Source organism: Haplochromis burtoni, unplaced genomic scaffold (genome assembly GCF_018398535.1).
Source record: "Haplochromis burtoni strain Fernald_Lab_line unplaced genomic scaffold, NCSU_Asbu1 Contig_15, whole genome shotgun sequence".
NCBI lineage: Eukaryota > Metazoa > Chordata > Actinopteri > Cichliformes > Cichlidae > Haplochromis > Haplochromis burtoni.
Window position 1 is genome coordinate 526,083 of NW_024582376.1, and position 20,743 is coordinate 546,825.

Consider the following 20,743-nt stretch of genomic DNA (forward strand, 5'->3'; position numbering starts at 1 on the left):
CTTGGAAAATTTGTTGAAACGCGGGAAACACATAGGTAAAGCAGCATTTCATAGAAAAATGAGATCCCTGCTCAAGAGATAAATGCTGATTTTCACATTTACAGCTACCTTGCCGCTGAAGTACGATGTTTCGAGGGTGTAGCAGTGAAGCATGTCTGCCTTGCTAAATGTCACGGACAGTCTAATTTCAATTCAGTTCCCCTTGAGGACACGTTTTGTAACAAACAGTCATGGCAGATAAAATTGTCTTTCATGACCTGTCTCGGTTCTGAACTCTGTATGTCTGTATTCACACTCCACTGAAGAAGCACTACAGATATGCATCAGGGAAAGAGATTTTAACACATAACTCTTGTGGTTTGTTAGACTGCACCAAATAGGACTGTTTGCCCATCATTATTATTACTGATAGCCCACTGCCTATAAATTAATGTTGCCTCCTGCTGATTTTGTCTTAAAACAAGTCAATGCTGGAGGCTTGGGGACAGAATGAGCAGTGACCTGCAAGGACAAATGAGAATATCATAGTTGGATTGTGTTTGAGAACTGTTGCTTTTATTAGCTCAGGCACTATTTGCTGCTGTTTACTCTTATCTGGGATGGCAGTAGCTGGATGGGAGCTCTCATTTACAAGGACACAAAGCTAATGCCTTATCACACTGGCCATTTTTGACTGACGCTGGAACTGCCTTGTAGTGCCTTATTGCTTTGTAAGTGCAACAAGCTGGCCATCATTATTGCATTTAAAATAATGTGAGACTGCAGATATTTTAATTGTGCTTTGACCTTCGTTTGACCTTTAGAACATGCACAAATTTTGGATGCTTCGGAGTATTCAGAGTGTTTGTGTTTTGGTGTCATTTTATATTATTATGGTTTATGTTTTAGTTTCATTAGCAGTCTTTAGGTTAGTCTGTCTTGAGTTTCTCTGTGTGGTTTCTTTCAGCTTAACGAGTGAACCGTCAGCTCGTTCAAACACACGTTAAAGTCCGTTTGACTCGACACCACCGAACAGAGGCAGCAATATAACATAGCGAACATTAACAGTGCAGTGAATCCTGCTTGTGCCGTGATATTCAGGACTGCAAAACGAGCAGCATTCACTGACTTTCAGCTTGTTGTGTTTGTGGATATGTGACTGACTTTAATTATCCACAAAATCATCACAATCTCTATAAGATTAAGGTTGACTATTGTATTATTATATTTTAAAGGCTTTGAAAGCAAGTAAAAGCTGAACGTACAAACATCGCTAATGGAAAATAAGTTTGCCGACATGTGGCCAACAGTAATGTTTTAATGTTCCTCATTATTAAACATTTGCACATAAATAAGTGACATAATATTCAGTACTTACTTTTCACAGTTTACTCTTCGGCCGCTCCGCTTCTGCCGTCTGCGGCAAAATTATCCACACCGACTGCCGCGCTATGAATTGTGGGATATGTTGGGCCACGAAGTCTACACTGCCACAGCCTTAAAATTCAGGGAAATGAAGGACGCATTTGAGGGCTGCATTTCGAGCAGCCTTTGAATTGGGACAGCCTTCGGTGCGCCACTGTGACGTAATCGGCCTTAAAATGCGGCCTTTAAGGCTGTAGACCCTGAATTGGGATACAGCCCTTGTGTATTCAAGGCCTCTGTTTCCCTTTGTCCAGTGTTGTGATCTCCCTCATGGCTGTGTGTTTAGTTTCCTGTAAGTTCCAGTTTAGCTTGTAATTTCTCTGTTCCATCACTAAGGCTGAGTTTGAATTTATTTTTACCAGTGAAACCCTGTTTAGGTCCTATCCTGCTTGCTTTACATGGCTATCCATGACAGAAATACACAGATTCGGCATACTGCTACAATGCTTTGTGTAATGGCGGTGACAATTTTTCAGGCCACATTTGTTTTCATTTATTTTCAGTTTAGTGTAAAAAATCAGCTGGCTGCTACTTTTGTCATTGCTATTCTCAGGTTGGTAGACACTGTTCTGTCATCAGTTAGTCTGTTCACTGTTGACTAAAAAGGTTAAAACCTGTGTGTCACAGGCAATTTGCGGTCACAGTTTTCAGACAGCTATTTGCAACAAAGTCAAGGGTGAAAATCTGTCAGCCCCATCAACACCATGAGAGGCCTCATATCGATGTCACTTCTTAACCTATTTGAGGTGTCAGCGTGACAATTAAGATAACTCTAAGTTCCACATCAAAACTTTTGCAAGTGTTAACAAGAACAACAGTATTGTTAATAAGCCCTAGATTATGCACCTTGCTACTAGCCATTATACTTTCAAAGCATATAACACAAATGACTTAACAGGTAGTTTGTAAGAATTTAGTGAAACAGCATTACACAACCTTATTCCTTTAACACAAATAAATTGCAGATTGGAAAATAAGATGGGTTGCTTTGTAGTCCTTAGTGTATGCTCAGTTTTCACTCAATTATCTCTGGATGTTTGTGTGTACCTCCCTTTTCCTGTTTATGTGTGTATGTGCAAACAGGGATTTAAAATGGCTAAAGCAAGCCTCCACTAAGAATTTTCAGCACTGTTTGGATGATGTAAGATATAAATCTGTAAGCCACAGTGAGGTCTGCTTTCTCTCTCTCTCTTCAAACTCACCCTCGCTGCAGATCTGTATTGCTGAAATATATTTGGAGAAAAAAAAGCTACATACACAACTCCCCCCCCCTTACCAAATTATTTGCAATTCCCTCGGGCTTGTTACCATTTAGTATATGTGCCTAATTATTTATGTGTCTGATTTGGATTCTCCTTTATTACCTTTTCTATTATCTCAGCCTCCTCAGGTGTTGTCCTTATATCCATTTGGATCATGCTAGATAAGGCACATCTAGGGGAAATTTTAAATCCTGGTTTTGTTTAGTTTCTTCTGGGTTTGACAAGACACCAAACAGAAGGCTTAATCGATCTGGCAGGTAGAACAGAAAAAAAATAGTTCTCCTGCTGGTCTACAAATTTGCTGCGTTTGGCATGCAGCTGAGTGTAAAGCTTTGTTTTCTCCATCTGGCTGCAAGGCAGGTCAGACCATACTGTGATTATTCATCAAACAGGCACAGCTGGAGGAGGTCATTCACTGGCAAAAATAAACCATGATGGCAGTTGGATGTTTATATGTCTGCTGTAAATAATTTGCATGAAAAGAGAGTTTAGATTATGTATCTGTGTGTATTATAAATCCACACAGAGTTGGGTTTTTATGAAAATCCATTAATTGATGCCATAACTGAGAATATTGTTCATGCTGTTGCATGTGGGTGTTATGATGTTTAGTGTGAGTGAAAAAAATCAGCTGTGTTTTTATTCAAGGATGAAACAATTTTGACATTTAAAGAAGTTGGGGAATAATTAGTGAAACATGAAAATTACTTCATCTGTGCTACACCTAAATGTATACAGATGTACAGCATATGAAAAAGAAACCTTTCCCTGTATCAGCTAATCTGTTTCTAACAGGGTTTCTGATGCGCTCGTCTTTACAGTGTCGTTTCAGAGGTTTGCAGGCAGCACATCACAGGGTTGTGGTCTGCTCTTTGAATGGACCATTGCAACCATTTAATCAACATTATTGTCCCGTGGCTAGACAATGATTGTTGATTAATTTTAACCAAGGTTTAGCTCTCAGACAGATGAGACCATCTGACATCTGCCTAACTCTAGAACACTTTGGTATCTGCAAGGTGTCCTTGAGTCCTGCGGCATTAAAATGGGCCCAAATAATCATCCCTCCACCAACGTGCTTGACAGTTTGGACAGTTTGTGGTTGTGCTGTTATTCTGTGTTTGGTTTTGTCAAACCTGTTTGTTAGAGCCAGACATCTCCACTTTGGTCTCATCTGTCCAAAGGTTCAAGGTTCAAGGTTCTTTATTTGTCACATGCAAAGGAGGTTGTTCAAGAAATCTTGTGGTTTGTTTAGGTGCAACTTTGCAAACTTAATGAACTTTACATTACAGCCCTCAGTTAGCATGTTTAGAGTCTGAGATGTTGCACTTGGGTGTTTTGCAATTTCTCTGAGCATTGTGTGGTCTCATCTTGGGCTGAATTTGCTGGAATGTTCATTCCTGTGAAGACTGTAGCATTGTGTTAACACACAACTGATTATGCAAACTGCCAAAACCTCTGTTTCTATGGAGGCGGTCCTACTTGATGATCAGCTGAACAACTGGATTTGATTAAAGGCACCCGACTGCTACTTACCCAATTAATACCTATGGAAGTAGCAAAGGTGTACTTAGCTTTTTTTCTTTTTCATATGGCTATAGCCACAGTTTAAAGTGGGTGCCAGGTGGGGGAACCCTAAAATCAGGTGAAAAGAATCACTTATAAATAAGTCACACAATAATTTATTTTGTGAGGCTATGATTAGCTAACATGTGCTGCTACTCTGTTATTCACTGGTATTTGTGGGATCAGCCAGAATTCAGCAAGATATAAGCAGATGTTTCATGGGCTGTATAGCTGATTTCCAACCCTTAGACACTATGGCGTTAGTATAAAAGCTGTAGGTGCATGAAACTCATCAGCATCATCACCTTAAATATAAATTGGTGTCTGCTACCCTTGATGTAACCTAACACTGACCATAAACATGTCTGCTATGGAGTCCAGTATATAGTGAATCACTGGGAACTTGACTGCAACATTGCAAACTAGCCAGTTAAATTGCACTTTACTGTCCCAAACTGCTTACTATGCCCACAGTACTTTCCTCCTGTTTGATTAACAGAAAAATTGTGTGAAATGATTTAGGACACAATTCCTAAATTTCTAGTTTAGCAAATGTCACTTGCTGAGCAGTCAGTGTTTGGTGATATTTGTTGAGCTGCTTGAAAAAAATGAAATTACCTCCCACTCAAAAAAAAAAAAGGTGCCCTGTTTATGCTTGCTCATCTTCTGCAGGGCTAGTTACTTGCATTATGTCTGCGCCTTGAATGCATCACAGGAACGAGGAGAAAAAAAAACATGGCTTGAGGGTGTATATACATTAACAATATCATGCATTAACCTTTCTATCTGATTTAGCTGAAGGTGCAGGAAAGCTGTTACAGACAGCCCACTTCCAACCCCAGACTGTAGTGGTCATCACCACACATTCTTTACAATGTATTGAGGAGAATATGCAGCAGGTATGTAAAATTAAGAATGAAATATGTTGTTGGATTCCCAGGTTTTAAAGTTTGAACCAAAACATTGTGAAAATTGTTTAAATCTCAGATTGGATTCCTCCATCCTATATTGCCCTCTTGTGGATTTCACCATTTCACTTATCTCTCCATACAATTTTCCCCTTGTGATTCATGCTACTGATAAACAGTAGGGTGTGTACTACACATTTTTTCTTGAATAGCCAAGAAGGAAGCTGCAAACAATAGTGTCATCAGAGCTTCTCCATGTGCGTCCAGACAAAGAGATAGTGTATGCAGCCTTTGAGATATAGTGCTTGTAAAATTTCACCAGCTAACACTTTACCAGGTGACAAAATATTTTAAAATTCAGATGGAGGAATCTACTTATGGGATGCACATGACTAAATTGAGCAAATATCAGCAGGTGCTACCAAAGAGACATTAATTGTTTTTAATTTTTAGTTTAATTTTACATGACATTTCACAAGTTAGACTTTTGTCAGTTACGCTTCACTGTGGTGTGACATCATAATTGACATATCTGCATATTATTTTTATACTTCAAAATATAGGATAAAAAAAAGTAATAATGAAAAATATATTTGATTTATGTTGATGATTTTATATGTTATAAAAGTACATTAATAATGTGCTTCCTTTTCAAAATAATGAAAAAAAAATAAAAAAGTGTTTTCCTGTTGTTATAATGTTTATACAGAAATGCTATTTACAATATTATATATATATTTCAAAGTGTATTTTTTAAAGTAATATTGAGTTGAACCTGTTAAAAACAATAAATAACGTTCAGCACAGAGCAGTCCTTCTTCTGCATCTATTTCAAATCAGGTGGGAAACCTTAAAACCCAGGATCTAAATTCCATGGTTGAATTATGGTTTTTCACATATGAACAAATGTTCTTTCTTAGCTGAACTGAATGCAGTATTTTAAACACTCGTTCTGGTGAGGAACACCTCCTTCAGACTGTTTAAGGCCTGTTCCTGAGTGATTTTCCTCCATTCCTCAGGAATCTTTGTCGGCTCTCGTTTAAACTCCTGTGCAAACCTCTCATTGAACTTCACCAGCACATACCTGTAACAAAGAATTTGTTCATTTAATAAATTAAATTTAATCTAACACTGTCATTTCTACAATAAAGAGTGTTTAAGTCACACAGTACCTCCAGTAATCACTGGCCTTTGAGCTGTTTGGGTTGTCAGGAGAGAAGCTCCAGTCTGGGTAAAGTGAACGGAGAACACTGCTTGTTGTGGATGTATCATGTGTGTCCTTGTCCTCGCTCATGCTTTCAGGGCAACTGATGCAGGATACAGAACTAGAGGCATAAGGCTGCATGCCTTTAGGTCGATGGAGCAAGGCATTGTGACCCTCATGCCCCATATCCTCCTCCTCACACGGGGCTCTGCAGAGAGGACATTGCTTGTCACAGCCTTTCACTTTTTTGAAGAGGTAGTCTTGGGGCTGAACTGGAAGACAGTTAAGAAATTGGGTGGTATCCACATTTTTGGAGAACTCTTGATCAAGGTCCATCTGCATTGCAGCAACTGACTCCAGTAAACATTTAGCAAAACGGTTCCATTCTACAGTGATGCTAAACAGGGGTCCAGTCAGACAGGTCCTGATCACATTAACATCCCCTTTCTCTAAAGTGAGACACACTCTCTCCAGCAGTGGCTTTGTATCATTCAGGACTCCACTGATACCTTCTGTGGATTCGTTCACTGCTTCTTCAATTTTTCCTACAATCTCACAGAGTCTCTGATGCCTCCATTGTCCCAGGTTGGTTGATTCAGTGAGGTGAGCTGTCACTGTTTCCTGGATCTTCCTGAGTCTGAAGTTGTCATAGAAGAGCAGATATTCCAGGAAGACTTCAAATTGATCTTCTTTAATCATCTCTTCCAGCAAGCTTTGGTGGAAGGCCTGTGAGGAGTGATACTGCTGAGCTTTCCTTTGGATCTCCTCTGCAATAGATATCCCCAGGGGTCTGTTGATGTAATCCAAGACTGTGGGCTTGATGACCATGGAGATGAATGCTTGGGCCACCCTTTGACACTGGTCTCTTTTCCTGAAGTCATAGATAAACTCGGCCAAGTCCATACTTTTTCTTTTAGTGATACATGTCAAAAGTTCTGCGTCTTTGGCATAGCGGTTATGCAGGTTTTGAAAGTCTTGGCAAGAAGCATTACAGAGATATACTTTTAGATCCACTTCAAAAGCTGATCTAGTTTCCACAGATTTTTCATTTAAAGATTTTTCAACATTTTGTAAAAGCTCTATAATGTAACCGTCAGAGAAATCTGCTGGTTTGTTACACTTATCTGCTATATACTGTTTGCATTCCTCTATGATATCGTTTGCTACCTGCTGAGCTTCTACCTTGTGTTGTTTGTTGTTGTCTTCAAACATTTGCTTTAATCTGCTGCGGTATCCAAAATGCTCATCGCAAACTTGGAAGTCAGAGTTCTGGTTCTGGCCAATCATTTCAAGCTTTTTCATGTGTTTCTGGAGGCCACGGCTGATTAGATTCTGTCTCAGAATATCTTCTACTCTTGGAGTTATATCTTCTGTTTCTGAAGGCCTGAATTCAAAGTTGGACAATATCTTATCCCACACAGCCTCAAATTCATCCTCTATCTCTGCATCTTGCAGAAGAATTTTTGTTGTCTTGCTTTTTTCTACTAGTGCATCTACCTTGGATTCTTGCTCTTCTCCCAGTAATGCTTTAAATTTTTTAAGCTGTGTGGAAGAGTAATGGCTCTCATAGACTGCCTCCAACCTTTCTGTTATCTCTTCAGTTACTCTGTCCTGTAGGTTGTCAATATTGCTCATTAGGATTGGCATGAATTTGTCAGATCTCATTTTGAGAGTTTCCTCTTTCATCACATATGTCTCTGCTATTGACCTGAGTTTGTTCACCTCTGCTTTGACTTCCTCACTGGCTTCCTTCTTTAACTCACTGAGAAGGTCATTTTGAATAGATGCATCCAAAGCTTCTCCCTTTGTGGTAAAGGTTTTTTTAGTTGCACCCGTTAGCCAACTTTTCATGTTATCCAGTAAATTGTTTTCCCAGTAGAAAAATTCTGTGCACAACAAAGAAAATGCCAAAGCTATATCAGTGTTTTGGAGACCAATGGAGAATGATTCCTCTTTGATCGCATCCCAAACAGAACACAAACGCCTCATAAATTCAGGCAAAACTGGGGCTTCTGCCTTAGCGGCACTCCTCTTCAATGCTTCAAAAAGGATTTCTTTAAACTTTAAAACATCCCCACTATAATCTGTATCAACTGGTTCAGAGAGGGACATTTTGTTCCATGGTCCTTTGACAGAGACTGTGCAGCTTGTGGTCTTTCCATCTTTATCAATATTGCTAGTTTGCAAAAGCACCTGAGAAACGTACCTTAATTGTGACGCTTGTAATTTGCTATTTACGTTTTCGTTCTGGACAAAGAATTGGCAAAATGGCATGGAGCCATATTCTTTGATTCGCAGGAGAGCATTGACTCTGACACTGAGGTTTGTTTCAAAATCAGAACCAGGGTGTGAAGACATGCTGTGCATTAAAAAGTCACTCAGTCCTGTTGCAAAGGTAGCCATTTCATTGTCATTGCCCAGTATATTTCTTTTGCTGTCCAGTGAGACTGAGCAGAGACCTCTGACCTCAATTAGCAACAAAACATCACACCTCATGTCCTTTCTGAGGTTTTCAGGAAGACACAGGGCAGCCATGTAAACCCCTCTTGAAGTTTGTTTCTTCCATTCAGGGAATTTCACTCCAAATAATGCAGAAAGAATCTCTGCATTCCTTGCATTATAGTCGCCAAGATTTGTCAGCACTCTTGTCTTACACTGTTCTTGTGGTAGGCGACGTTTGAGCTCTCCAAAGACACAGCCCAGCCACTGGATGGGGATATTTGAGGCATCTCCATCCATTAGTTCAAGTGGAATCCCATAAAGAAGAAGATCTGTAGCTAAGCTAGGGAGACGTAACACATTTTGGTTTCCGCTGCTGGGGCTGATGTATGCTAGCTCAAAGATTAGCCCTATCTCACGCAGAAAGTGCTCAGGACCTAATGCGCATGTATCAGGTTCATAAGAGGGATCAGCACAATCATCAAGGCTCATTTGTTGCGTGCCAGAAGTTGAATTGTCCGTAGTGAGTGTTAGCTCTGATTCATTTGGTTTTTTCTCTTTGAAGCGCAACGTGCTATTTTCTCCTGACTCTAAAAGACAGCTTTGGTCTTCAGAGGCCGAATTTAATTCATTTTCTTTTTCATTTAAAGTGATGGATGTCTCCTGCGCCATGTTTGCGTCATGTTGATGGTCTGTCTGTTGTGACAGTGGTTCTGTGGTCTTTTCTTTGGATTCTGAGACCCTCAGTTGATGGCTTCCTTCAGACTGTTGCTCAGAAAGTTGCAAATTTAGACCTGCAGATTGTATTTCTGTTCCCTCTTGAAATATTGAACCAGTGTCTCCAGGGGTGTCTTTGACTCTTTGTTCAAGCTTATCCAAATCTACCAGCATGCTTTCTTTCTTTACTGTCTGTAGATTTGTGAGCAGATCTTTCGTCTCGTTTTGTTTTGTAGTTTTCTTAAGTCTTAGAGTGAGCCAGCTAAGAAAGTAAGCTCTCTTCACTTTATCTTTGGTAAAGAGAGCATCTGTAAAGATTTTCATAGCTGGGGTCATTTTGTAGCTCCTCAACTCAGCCATAATGTCATTCTTTTCTTTTTGTTGCTGGGGGTCAATTTCTGTTCTTTCTTTTCTCTGCTTACTCTCTGCTTTTTCTAGCTCTGCTAATTTGCTCCACAAAGGCCCCTGCAGAGGAAGCTGTTTACGCCTATATTCATCAGACCCCTCATCTAAACCCTTCAACACTTCCTCCACTGAGGCCATGGCTTTTTGACAAATGGGTCCTTCGTCCACATTTAGGCCTATATCCGCCGCAAATTGTGCTGCTTCCTCAAGCGTAATAAGTTTCAGTCTGTCTGGTAGCAGATGTTTTAGAGTATCACATAGCTTACTAGCCAGTGCATCCTCACTCAGACCTCTGCCCTGAATCACAGATTCTTCGGGAAGCCCCATGTACTTTTCAAGGTTCTCATCAACAAAACCAACAACTCTGCTCTCATTTCTCTCAGTGTCTAAAAGGTCAATGAGTATTAGTTTGCTGTTGGTATCCTTACAGGAAGCAAGAAGTAGTTTTTCCTTCTCCTTAAGATTTCCACAGAAAACAACTATAGCTGAAGATGCCTTGCATAAAAAGCTAAGGCATTTCTCATGCGCACTGGCATCACCCCGCAGGTTGGAGAAGACCAAAGGGACTGGGAAGACATCTTTGGTGCTATCTCCAGTGGGTAGATGCCATCCAATTTCTACCAGGCCACCCGAAAGCCTTTTGGGCAGCTGCCCTCCTTCCATCCCCCTGTGGAGAAATGTCTGACAGGAAGATGTGACTCCACGTAACATATGGTTTAGCACCTGTGACTTGGACACACTGCAACAACCAAGCCTGACAAATGAAACTAATGGCATGCATGTGGTTGCCAAATCCCCCTCTTGGATTCGCCTGTATTTATTTAGGGGGTGAGATCTCCACTGGCCCACAATCCCTCTTAAAGGCCAAAGAAGGAAGCAACTAGGCTCTTCCGGATCTTTGTTTGGAAGGACCAGTGGTATAGAAAATTGGCACTGCATCATCCGTTTGGAGATCTCTTGCTGAAGGAAAGTACTAGCAGACATATAGACAGCTGTGATTAGATCAAGCGGGTTGATGGCACCCTGGCTATCTCCTTTAAAACTACTGAGCACCTTCCCGGTAGAATTGTTGTCATCGTTTGTAACAAGATTATGAAGAGACTCACACCAAGGAGTCCGGGCATCTTGCCTGAGCAGCCAAAGGGACTGGAGGAAAGCTTTTGGTAGATCAGAGGGTTCTAGAGGAGATTGGTTCCCCAGAGTCCAAGTAATAATGTCTAGCATTGATGAGACATCCAGTGGTATAGCCTGGTAGGCCTCCAAGCCGAGCTCATGCAGAACCTCTGCCTGGAGATTATCCTTTGGAGATTCTAGTTTAAAAAAAACAACCCAAAAACACAGCTTTATCCATTTAAGTGTGACACAGACTTTGATAAAATAAGTAAGACAGAAAATAGCTACAAAAAACTAGTCCAATTACACAAAAATTTCAAGTACTGTGCAAATGGTCTTCTTTTTTGCTTTTATTTCTATTTAATTTTAAGTTCTTTACATTTATTTTTTATTGTTTTCAATAACAGTTTATTATTATTATTATTATTATTATTATTATTTTTCGCATTTATATAGCGCTTTTTGAGACCCTCAAAGCGCTTTACAATTCCACTATTCATTCACTCTCACATTCACACACTGGTGGAGGCAAGCTAAGTTGTAGCCACAGCTGCCCTGGGGCAGACTGACAGAAGCGAGGCTGCCATATCGCGCCATTGGCCCCTCTGGCCAACACCAGTAGGTGGTAGGTGAAGTGTCTTGCCCAAGGACACAACGACCGAAACGGGGATCGAACCAGCAACCTTCCGATTACAGGACGAACTGCCAACTCTTGAGCCATGAGTTTTTTGCAACAGTATCTCCAAAATCATTGTAGCTATTTTAGGTCACCAAATGTGGTTACCAAAGGTTATCAGACTGTACTAATACTTTTATGTCTGTTTGTGGGACTCATAATAATTGTAATAAGAGGTATGCATTCTTATTAATTTAAATTTTACTCAAGAGGGCTCTGGTTATTTACATCAAAACACAAGATTATGCACAGTATTGGGCAAAAGTCTTGTGTCATCCTTTGTTTCTTTACATTTTCTTCCAAGAAACCACACTTAAATTTTTTAAGCTGTCTTGAGCAATACTTGTCCAGGCTTTCTGAAGGTACTTCAAGGGTTTTCTTTGGACATTGACTGCTTTTCCACTTATTTTCAGTCCTGTCCTTGTCCTTTACCATTTTCAAAGGAATGATTTGTTTGTGTGTTAGCCACTTAACAATGACCTATGAATCATTCAAGCATAAAAGAGCAACTAATTCAAGTGCTGTTTTATACATAACAGACAACTTAGCAAAGATTCAATTTCATGATATCTTTAGACATTTTGTTACTAGGAGAATGTTTACAAAATGATAATCATCTGTTCCAATATTTTACCTGAAACTAAAATATTGGCAGGCATAAAATGTTATTTTTGCACCAACAAGGTAATTCCCAACATGCTATAATAACTCAACACTTGTCATATCTCAGCATGATGTACATAAAAGATCTATTCCTGATGACTTCTTCAAAAAATTACAAAAACACTTGCCTAAGAGAGTTCAAGCTGTTTTTGAACACTAAAGGCAGTCATTCCGAACATTGACTTTCAAACTAATCAGAAGTGTACAAAGTCTATTTTTACCTTATATGCTGCTTTTCCATGTAAGTGTGCATATTTTTAAATAAATCATTGCACCCGTTTGCCATTTTCCAATCAAAATACAAAGAAACTAGTCCTTTGTTTAACCAGGTAAAAATCTCAATGAGATTTAAATCTAATTTTCAAGGGGGACCTGACATCATGTCAGCGAATGACACGTGACTGAGTTCAGTAGTGTAGTTACAAAAAAAAGTCTTTGTAGAACATAGGCATTTCTTTGGCGATTGTGCTCACTCACTGACTTTCAATATAGCTACACAATACCCAGAGCATGTTCAAGTATTGTAAGTATGAAAAACAATGTTCAGAATGAAACGCATGATAATGATGCACAAACCAGAGACAAACAAAACAGAAGAACAAAAAGGAAACATACTTTTCTTCTTGCTGCTCAGTCTTTTATGACGCTTGAGCGACATGATTGAAACTGATGAGGCTGCTCTCTGCTCTCTTTTAAATGAGTTTTTCTTCAATGGTTCACCACATCACCACGTATTGGTATTGGCTGGAACCCTGTGAGCAAAACAAGCAACAAACAATAACAGCAAAAGTCATTACTGGTATGTAACCTGCAATGCAACATCTATATGGTCTAATACCGCAAATACCACACGAATAGGCATTGTAAAAAGCTTTGTTGTCCTAGCAACAGTACGAGGGAAAATCTCAAAAGATGGATCATTTTGATCAGAATGAATGTGGTTTGTCATGATTTCTATCTCCCTGAAATGCTTCACTGAAGCAAGACTCTCTTCCCTGTTTCATTTTTTCATTTTACTATGATAAAATCTGATCCTTGCCAAATGTGATAAACTGATATAATGGCTTCGCCTCAGACAAATCTGTACAGTGTCAGGAAGATAAAGCATACTGCTCATAGCTCTTCACTGCGAGATTATTGTAAAAAGCTTACAGCATTAAGCTCATAACTCTTTAGATTTTGATCAGTTTAAGTTTGAGCTACCTTGCACATCTGAGAGCTTGAATGGCAGCAGAATAATGGTGATATAAGATTAATAACAAACTAAGGTAATATAGTATAGCCTGCTACATAACATATACCAAGTGACTGCTAAGACTAATAATCGATTACCAAGAACAATTAATAATGAATTATTATATAAGCATGTAATCATCTGTTACTAAGTTTGTGATTTACATATGAGATATATATGTCAGTTACACATGGGTAAGTAAATACAGATTTTTAAAGAGTTGTCACCCGACAGAGCATTTAGCAAGATGTTAACTCATCACTGATTTACACATTCATTCTGATTCTTTGAATGCTGAATCAGCTGTAAGCTCTCATCAGAGAAAAAAGTAACAGAAGAGGAAGATATGAAATACATTTTGGATGTAGTTGCTGCTCTTCAGCTGCACTCTTGCTATTTTCAACAGCCTAGATCCAGTTTTGTAATGCTGCTCTTCTTCCTTTATTGCTCTTCGTGCAGTAAGTATTCTTTTTTAATATGTAATCCCTCTTAAAGCAGGAAATATAAAGAAGTCTTTTGTTAAAGTTGCGAGAAATCCTAATTTTCTTACCAATTTCTCTTCACACGACTGCCTCTGTCCTGTAGATGTGATCTGTAACCAGTTTGTCAGTGTCAGGAGCGCTCTTATACCCGTCTGTTCAGTGATAATACACAGTGATAACACATTCCTGCACCTTTATGTAATTCCACTACTACAAAAACTGAATATTCATTTTCATTCAGGCTCATGCGACACGTCACCAAGTGTAAACAAAGGGCAGATAGTGATTAGTGATATAAAAATTCTTTACACGACAAGGTTGACACTTGATCTTGATAACAGCAGTGTCTTTCACAGTGCAGGGCCAGGTGAAATGTATTCACAGACACATGCCTAAAGGATTATCACTGGCCTTCAGGGGTTAGAGGCGATACTCCAGACAGTGACGCACACAGACCTTAGTCATGTGTGATCTCACAGATAGGTCTATCTCTTTAAGATAACCGCATAACTGGCATACTGATGCATCCGTTTATTCGTAGAAAACCACAGTTTCTGAATTTTAGTGCCGACGTCCTATCAGAAATCTCTGCCTGATGTACAAACAGTGCAACAATCAGTAGAGGATGGAGGCGATCAGCATTTTGAGTTTAATATTTTTTTTCCCCATTTTTAAAAGATTGTTTAGGTTTGTTGTTTTTACAATAAAAGCACAACTGATCAACTTGATCTTGATAGCAAGTAAGTAAAACCAGACATTTCATATATTTACCGAACTTGTTAGTAACACTGTCCAGGATTCTGGATTAAAGTTGCAGCTGAATGAATGACTTGCAAGTCAATAAAGTAAATCTGCTTGGCATCTTTCTTGGCCTTCAGACAACAATTCTGATGGCTAAAGATCCAAATGGGACAGGCAATAATAATAATAATAGGTTTTGATTACCAATCTAACTGATTGATTGCTTAATTTTATTATTGCTCTTCATTCTACAATGTATTAAGCATTAATTAAAAGATTACCTACATAAGAACATTATAATCATGTAAATAGGACAAATACCAGGAAGGGGATTCATCCCAAGAAGGTCAGATATGATCTTTTTATTTTTTTTTGTTTAACACAATTTCATAACATTTATTGAAGCAATTTGCTATAAAGTATAAACCTTTCTTTAAAAAATACCTCATTAGGAGGTAACTCTAGTATGTCTCAGTATTAAGTTATTGTTGTTCGGCTTATTAATAAGATTGCTACACACTTAACTAGAGGCTAAATTAAATTGTATGCATCCTAAATTATCAATAGCCTTTTTCTTTATTAATAAATAAATGCATGTCTGCTACTGGAAAGGTGCAATGCACACCTGAGGGATAAGTGTTGTGCATAGGAAAAGATTACTGCTTCTCTATTTCTGTCCTGCAAAGCTCTTTAGCAGTCTTACCCTTATGTGTCAGAGACTGAGACAGTGAATTGAGTGCATTTCTTCCTGATTGCTCAGACCTGTGCCTGTGTGGATTTTTATTTTTGTTCAACAGAACTGAAGACAGCAACTGTAAACGAAGAAGGTCCTAAAGGAATAGCGATCAAGATGTTGATAACCATGCTAACAGCTATGTATATGGTGGTCAAAGTGGTAGAAACGGTAAGGTGATTATAATGGTAGCACTCTACTGTTCAGATCAGAACAACAAGAATGATGACGTTGATTATTAGCACAAAGTAAGATGCCTTTTTTTTCATTTATGGAGGATATCAGATATAGTATAGTAAGTGTTTGTAGGTAAATGGCATTGACAATAGCTTTATAAAATAAGAATGTACATGTGGATCGTGCTGCAACAGCTGGTTAGTGTAAACCACATTTATATTTACAGCTTCCAGATGTATTCAGGCAAGTTATGTTAGAGCCAACTAGTAAATGCTGCCCTGTCATTGTTCTCTGTTTTCTCGTTATTCAGTGTTCACATTTAGAGCCGAGCCAGTTGTTGACCTTTGACCCATATTCATATGTCTAAGCAAAACGTCTTTTTATTTACAGATAGGGGCGCGATTTACGCGGGAACAGGATCCTTTGCCTTATGTGGTGTCTCAGCCTTTGCCTTGGCAGGTTCACTCAGTGTCTCTCAGCCGGAGGAGCAGCAAAGCAGATGAGGTTAGTTATAGCAAGATCGATACTGCAGATCATAATTTACATTATAAACCACATCAGTTCTGTTCATATAGCTTCATTCTCTGTATGAGAAAACTGTTGGGTAAAACTACATCCTCTATTCTTAGTATTTCTAGCCTGTATAAATATCGTCATAAGATTATTATGATCTCATGTACATTAATAGTAGTAGTATTTTTTTAATCATCAATACTCATAAATGATCTTTTCTTATTCTTTGGTAATTACTAGAAAGAAAGTCCAGAAGCACAGGACATAGAAGCAGAGGAATGTGTCTTAAAAAGGCACAGATGGTTTGCCTCTATACTCAGAAAGTAGCAGCAAAATAATATATTTTTAAAAATAAAGTTGACTTTTGCATTAGACTCAGTTAGAGAACACCCTTTTGGTCCTTGATGAATCAATGTCTGTGAATCAATTGATTCTAGTAGAGAGATAAACCGCCTCTACATCTTCAAAGTTCACATCTGATGTCTCCTGAAGGTTTCAATATGTATCCCCGAATAAAGGAGCATATTTCAGCCCAAGTTGAAAGTGCGCACATCTTTTTGTAAAAGTGAAATTTTGGTTGACAGGCTTGTATTTTTCTTGTACCTTTTCTAAGGTTACTTCTGTCTAAAACCTCTATACAACTGAAAACTTACAAATGTATCGAGGAGAAATAGCTGGAGTGCTTAATGTGAGCACAAGTACTTAAATGAAAAGGTGCAACAGTCATACTCGACAAGCAGCTCTATACCCTTATGTGCTTAGACTGGCTACAGTTTAAATTTACCTTAGCTTGTCTGGTGAAAGGAGGGAGCAGACCTCATAGACAGGGTTATAAAGCCAACACATGAGACTGAACATAGGCACGAAACACACAGTCAAATTGGCAGGTAAGCATGATAAGCTGGTCCTCAGACTCTGGATTCCCTGCCGCTGCTCTGTTTGAGCTATAATCCCAATCAAGGGGATTTGTGTGTGAGGTCATTACTGTGATTGTATATAGAAAGAAAGCACAGTCATAGACACACATGTACTTTGGCCATTAGTTCCTTAAGTGTGGAACATACATTGCAGTTTAGTATTTTAGTAGTTTTGCATATGTTTAACTCTGAATGTCAGCCAGAGAAGATGGCACTACTGATTATTCTTACACATAATCTGTATGTGTTACATCTTGTGCACTAAACCAATACTTACTCTCCTTCCTGTGTGTGCCTGCACATCTATTAAGAGTTTTATAACACAAGGCTGTTCTGTTTCATTTACAGTATGATGGCCTCAGGAGAAACAGCATAGGCGTGTATAGAAAGAGTAAGTAACATTTGTAGGTAAATATTTTAAATGCAGGCTATTATTCTGATGAGTGGCCCTGGAAAAGTTGTTCTGAATAACTATGAAATCCAATTTAAAAATATTTTTTTTCAGAAAAATAGCCTGCTTCAATAAAGGCTAATATATAAAAATGTGCTTGAACTCAATCATTGCTACAGAGTTTCTCTACATGGCTATTTCCTCTACTTTCCTGGCTATTCCCTGTGTCCTGTCGTGTTCAGACTCCAATGCCAGTAACGGGACATGCACAGCGCCTGCTGTTCCTCCGCTCAGCCCTGTTGAAGTTGAGAAGGCCGCCTCTACCATCCAGAACCATTTCAGGAAATTCCAGCAGAAGAAACACAAGAACGGCAAGTAGATGGACCAGGAGAGTCTTACTACTCCAGCAAGTCTGAGAGACAATAGCAAGCAAGCTGTGATTTCATGTGATTTCATCAAAAGCTAGATGAATGCTGTGATGTCATGATTAAATTCATATGAACACTTATATTCAAATATACATACATTTAAACTTAGTAGAGGTCCCAAGATTAGTAATCCAGATTAACATACAGCAGCCTACATCTCACACAATGCTTATAAAACCGTATTTTAATTTCTATGTGAACAATAAATGTGAATATTCTGTAATTCTGAATGAACAGATTTGCTGTGCTGTGATGATTGATGTGATTTTAAGAGTGCGTGAGTGAGTGTGATTCTCTAATTTATATATGACTGTTGTTTCCTGTATATAAATGTGTGGAAAAACACTGATGTCTCTTAAGAAAAAAAAAAAAACCCAGTCCATTTCAATAAACTCATCATCAGATTATGTTGTTTCACTGCCCTCTAGTGTTTAGAGGAATTTTTGCCTCACAAGTTGTATGAATTTTAAGGTGCTTATTTAATTTGATGTTTTTAAAGGTTTTAAAATATTGTAAAAGTTTGCAAAACACAATTAAAGTTATCAACAGTTATTATATGTAGTAATGTGAAAATGTTTAAATTCATCAAACTGAATGTTCACTTCAGGTCAAAGTGATCTTCAGGCCAGCGATGCTGCCAGTTGGCCAGTCCACTTCTGATTGTGTTGAAGATGTATGATCTGATACAACAATAGAGCCGGAACGTATGTTAATGCAACCAATTTATATCAAAAGATGGTGTGAAGAGTCGATGTGCAGTCAAACCTGAGTCCCACATTAGAAGAAGAGGAAATCCTGATAGAGAAGCAGAGGAATCGCCAATTCTTCTGTGGAAAGACAGGTAGGTATTCATCGGTATTGGACAATGGCTAAAGCACCTGGAAACCAAATCCTGTCAACACCACTAACAACTCTCAAAAACAACATAAAACATCTTCACTTTCAATGAGAAACAGGAGCAAAACAGGAGCTTTCTTTTGGTGTAAATAGCACTTGTAGAAAAATGTGCCACAGGCTGTTGCATCCAGCAAAAGGCTAAGTTGTTGTCAAAGAGCTAGTTTAAGTCAATGAAAGCAGACACTAATGTGATGAGCTTCTGTCAGCGTGGCTGCCCTGAGGTGAACTTAACCTTAGTGTGATTGCTTTTCTGCTCATGAGATGTGATTGTACGCGGTTTCTGTGTGTCTCCTCGAGAAATTTTGGCTTTAAGGCGGAAGTGCATTGCACTGCCCATCTACCCGCAGAGAGAGTCTGTTGTGAGATTGGGGCAATGTCAAAAATATGTGGTTTAGCTCGTCTTTCGACTCTTGCTTGTGCTCTTGTCGGTCCATCAGCAAGCTGTGGAGAGGAGCTGTAAGTTATAACATGCAAAAAGCTGAAGTGAAACCAAGTGTTAAAAACAATGAAAAGTATCTACGGTCTGTGCTTTTCATACTGTATTGTTTATCTTTGTGGTTTTTTTGTTTTGTTTTGTCAATCCCTTCTCTGCTCTGGCCAATCAGCATTCGACCAACATACAGCATCATCGACATTGAGAAATCAAATATCTCCACAAATGTGGAAGTGCAATAACATAAATAAAACATGAAGGAATCAGTGACAATGCTGAATATTAGGCTGGTCAGTTTCCCAGGTATGAAACCTATAGGTCAGTTTTCTACCACAGAGACAACCCAGAGAGACAACTCTGAATAAATCCTTCTGGTTGGATGGTGCTTACATTTATTATTAACATGAAAACACTAAAATGTTTCAAATCTGTCAAAAACTTGTTGAAAAACTTATATAAAAAATGATATTGTTATTTATTAGGCAAACAAACAGAATTTATGTTTTTATATCCAAATTTGAGCCTGCTCACTTTAGGAGTCAGAAATTAAGCATCTTAATAAAAAAAAAATAATGTAATTGACTATATTTTTAATCATATTTTTATTTAAGATTAAATATGACAATTCATAGATAAGAACAAAAATTATATTTCAGTATCAAAAATATTTTGATTAAAGAGCATGAGCGTACTGGAGGATTAATGATTACATAATTTAAAAGAAAATAATTTTTAATGATCAGATTTTAATTGTGTGGCATAAATCTTACATTGGGTAAGGTATAAGGTATACCTTGTAAATTTTTTAAGCACTACACAAAGTGCAGTACTAGCTGTAAAAGCTAACATGCATGACTCCATATAGTTTAAAGTGGCTGTATGGAGATGCTGACGAAAATAAGCATTTAAGTACACTTAGATATCATGAAAGTAATTACTGGGGAAGTGCAAAATATTCCAAATATTAATATTTACTTGTTCAGAGCAACATAAAAGCCAATCATATTACCTTGCTGTGTTTATTTTTTTAAATAAAGTTAGCTGAAAAAAGTGAAGCAAGATGATTAAACAATTTGGGCAGTCTTAAAAAATGTCAAGTTTTATAGGCTATATTTTGTCTATAATAAAAAAAAATGTACTTTTCACCTCATTTTAAACTCCTTGGTTCTCTGGAGAGTTAAAGACAGTTTACAATTTACAGTAAAGTTTCTACTACTAGTTTGAGATGAGACAAAAGAGCACAGATTTCTCCGGGCTTGGTTCACATTTGACCTTTTTCACACGTCTTGGGGCTTTGCAAAGGTTAAAATTGGCTTTTAACCTCCTCTATCCACAATACATGTCCCCATGGCTGAAAAATTCACACTTCTTATGATTTTTCATTAAACAGAAGAAAAAGTTAAGATTCAACATTCAACAGCAAGTCGCCAATAAACAATA

At 38.3% G+C, this 20,743-nt stretch overlaps 2 protein-coding genes across 4 annotated transcripts; one reads left to right on the forward strand and one right to left on the reverse strand.

Moving 5' to 3' along the window:
* Positions 1 to 5,568: 5,568 nt before the first annotated feature.
* On the reverse strand, positions 5,569 to 14,270 carry si:dkey-202l22.6 (interferon-induced very large GTPase 1). Of its 2 annotated transcripts, XM_042218073.1 has the most exons (4): positions 14,142 to 14,270; positions 12,973 to 13,109; positions 6,313 to 11,215; positions 5,569 to 6,224 (listed from the first exon to the last, which is right to left on the reverse strand). In XM_042218073.1, the coding sequence occupies exons 2-4, from the start codon at positions 13,013 to 13,015 to the stop codon at positions 6,080 to 6,082; spliced, it is 5,091 nt and encodes a 1,696-aa protein (XP_042074007.1). In that variant the 5' UTR covers positions 13,016 to 13,109; positions 14,142 to 14,270; the 3' UTR covers positions 5,569 to 6,079. The 2 variants fall into 2 exon arrangements, with proteins under 2 accessions (XP_042074007.1, XP_005915853.2); XM_005915791.2 differs by lacking the exon at positions 14,142 to 14,270 and having other exon boundaries at positions 12,973 to 14,133.
* A 1,212-nt stretch (positions 14,271 to 15,482) lies between these two features.
* LOC121814070 lies at positions 15,483 to 18,380 on the forward strand. Of its 2 annotated transcripts, none has more exons than XM_042218074.1 (4): positions 15,483 to 15,718; positions 16,115 to 16,228; positions 17,503 to 17,545; positions 17,725 to 18,380. In XM_042218074.1, exons 1-4 carry the CDS (start codon positions 15,665 to 15,667, stop codon positions 17,922 to 17,924), a joined length of 411 nt encoding a protein of 136 aa, XP_042074008.1. In that variant the 5' UTR covers positions 15,483 to 15,664; the 3' UTR covers positions 17,925 to 18,380. The 2 variants fall into 2 exon arrangements, with proteins under 2 accessions (XP_042074008.1, XP_042074009.1); XM_042218075.1 differs by having other exon boundaries at positions 15,496 to 15,718; positions 17,788 to 18,380.
* Positions 18,381 to 20,743: the final 2,363 nt, after the last annotated feature.

What these genes read in the sequence shown, in the direction of transcription:
- si:dkey-202l22.6 (XM_042218073.1), bottom strand. Translation starts at nt 13,015, where the DNA reads ATGTCGCTCAAGCGTCATAAAAGACTGAGCAGCAAGAAGAAAA. An exon ending in ACTGAGCAGCAAGAAGAAAA is followed by an intron (nt 11,216 to 12,972) that starts GTATGTTTCCTT and finishes TTTTTAAACTAG; the next exon opens with AATCTCCAAAGGATAATCTC. An exon ending in AAGGCCAGTGATTACTGGAG is followed by an intron (nt 6,225 to 6,312) that starts GTACTGTGTGAC and finishes TCTTTGTTACAG; the next exon opens with GTATGTGCTGGTGAAGTTCA.
- LOC121814070 (XM_042218074.1), top strand. Translation starts at nt 15,665, where the DNA reads ATGTTGATAACCATGCTAACAGCTATGTATATGGTGGTCAAAGTGGTA. An exon ending in TGGTCAAAGTGGTAGAAACG is followed by an intron (nt 15,719 to 16,114) that starts GTAAGGTGATTA and finishes TTTTATTTACAG; the next exon opens with ATAGGGGCGCGATTTACGCG. An exon ending in CATAGGCGTGTATAGAAAGA is followed by an intron (nt 17,546 to 17,724) that starts GTAAGTAACATT and finishes TCATTGCTACAG; the next exon opens with AGTTTCTCTACATGGCTATT.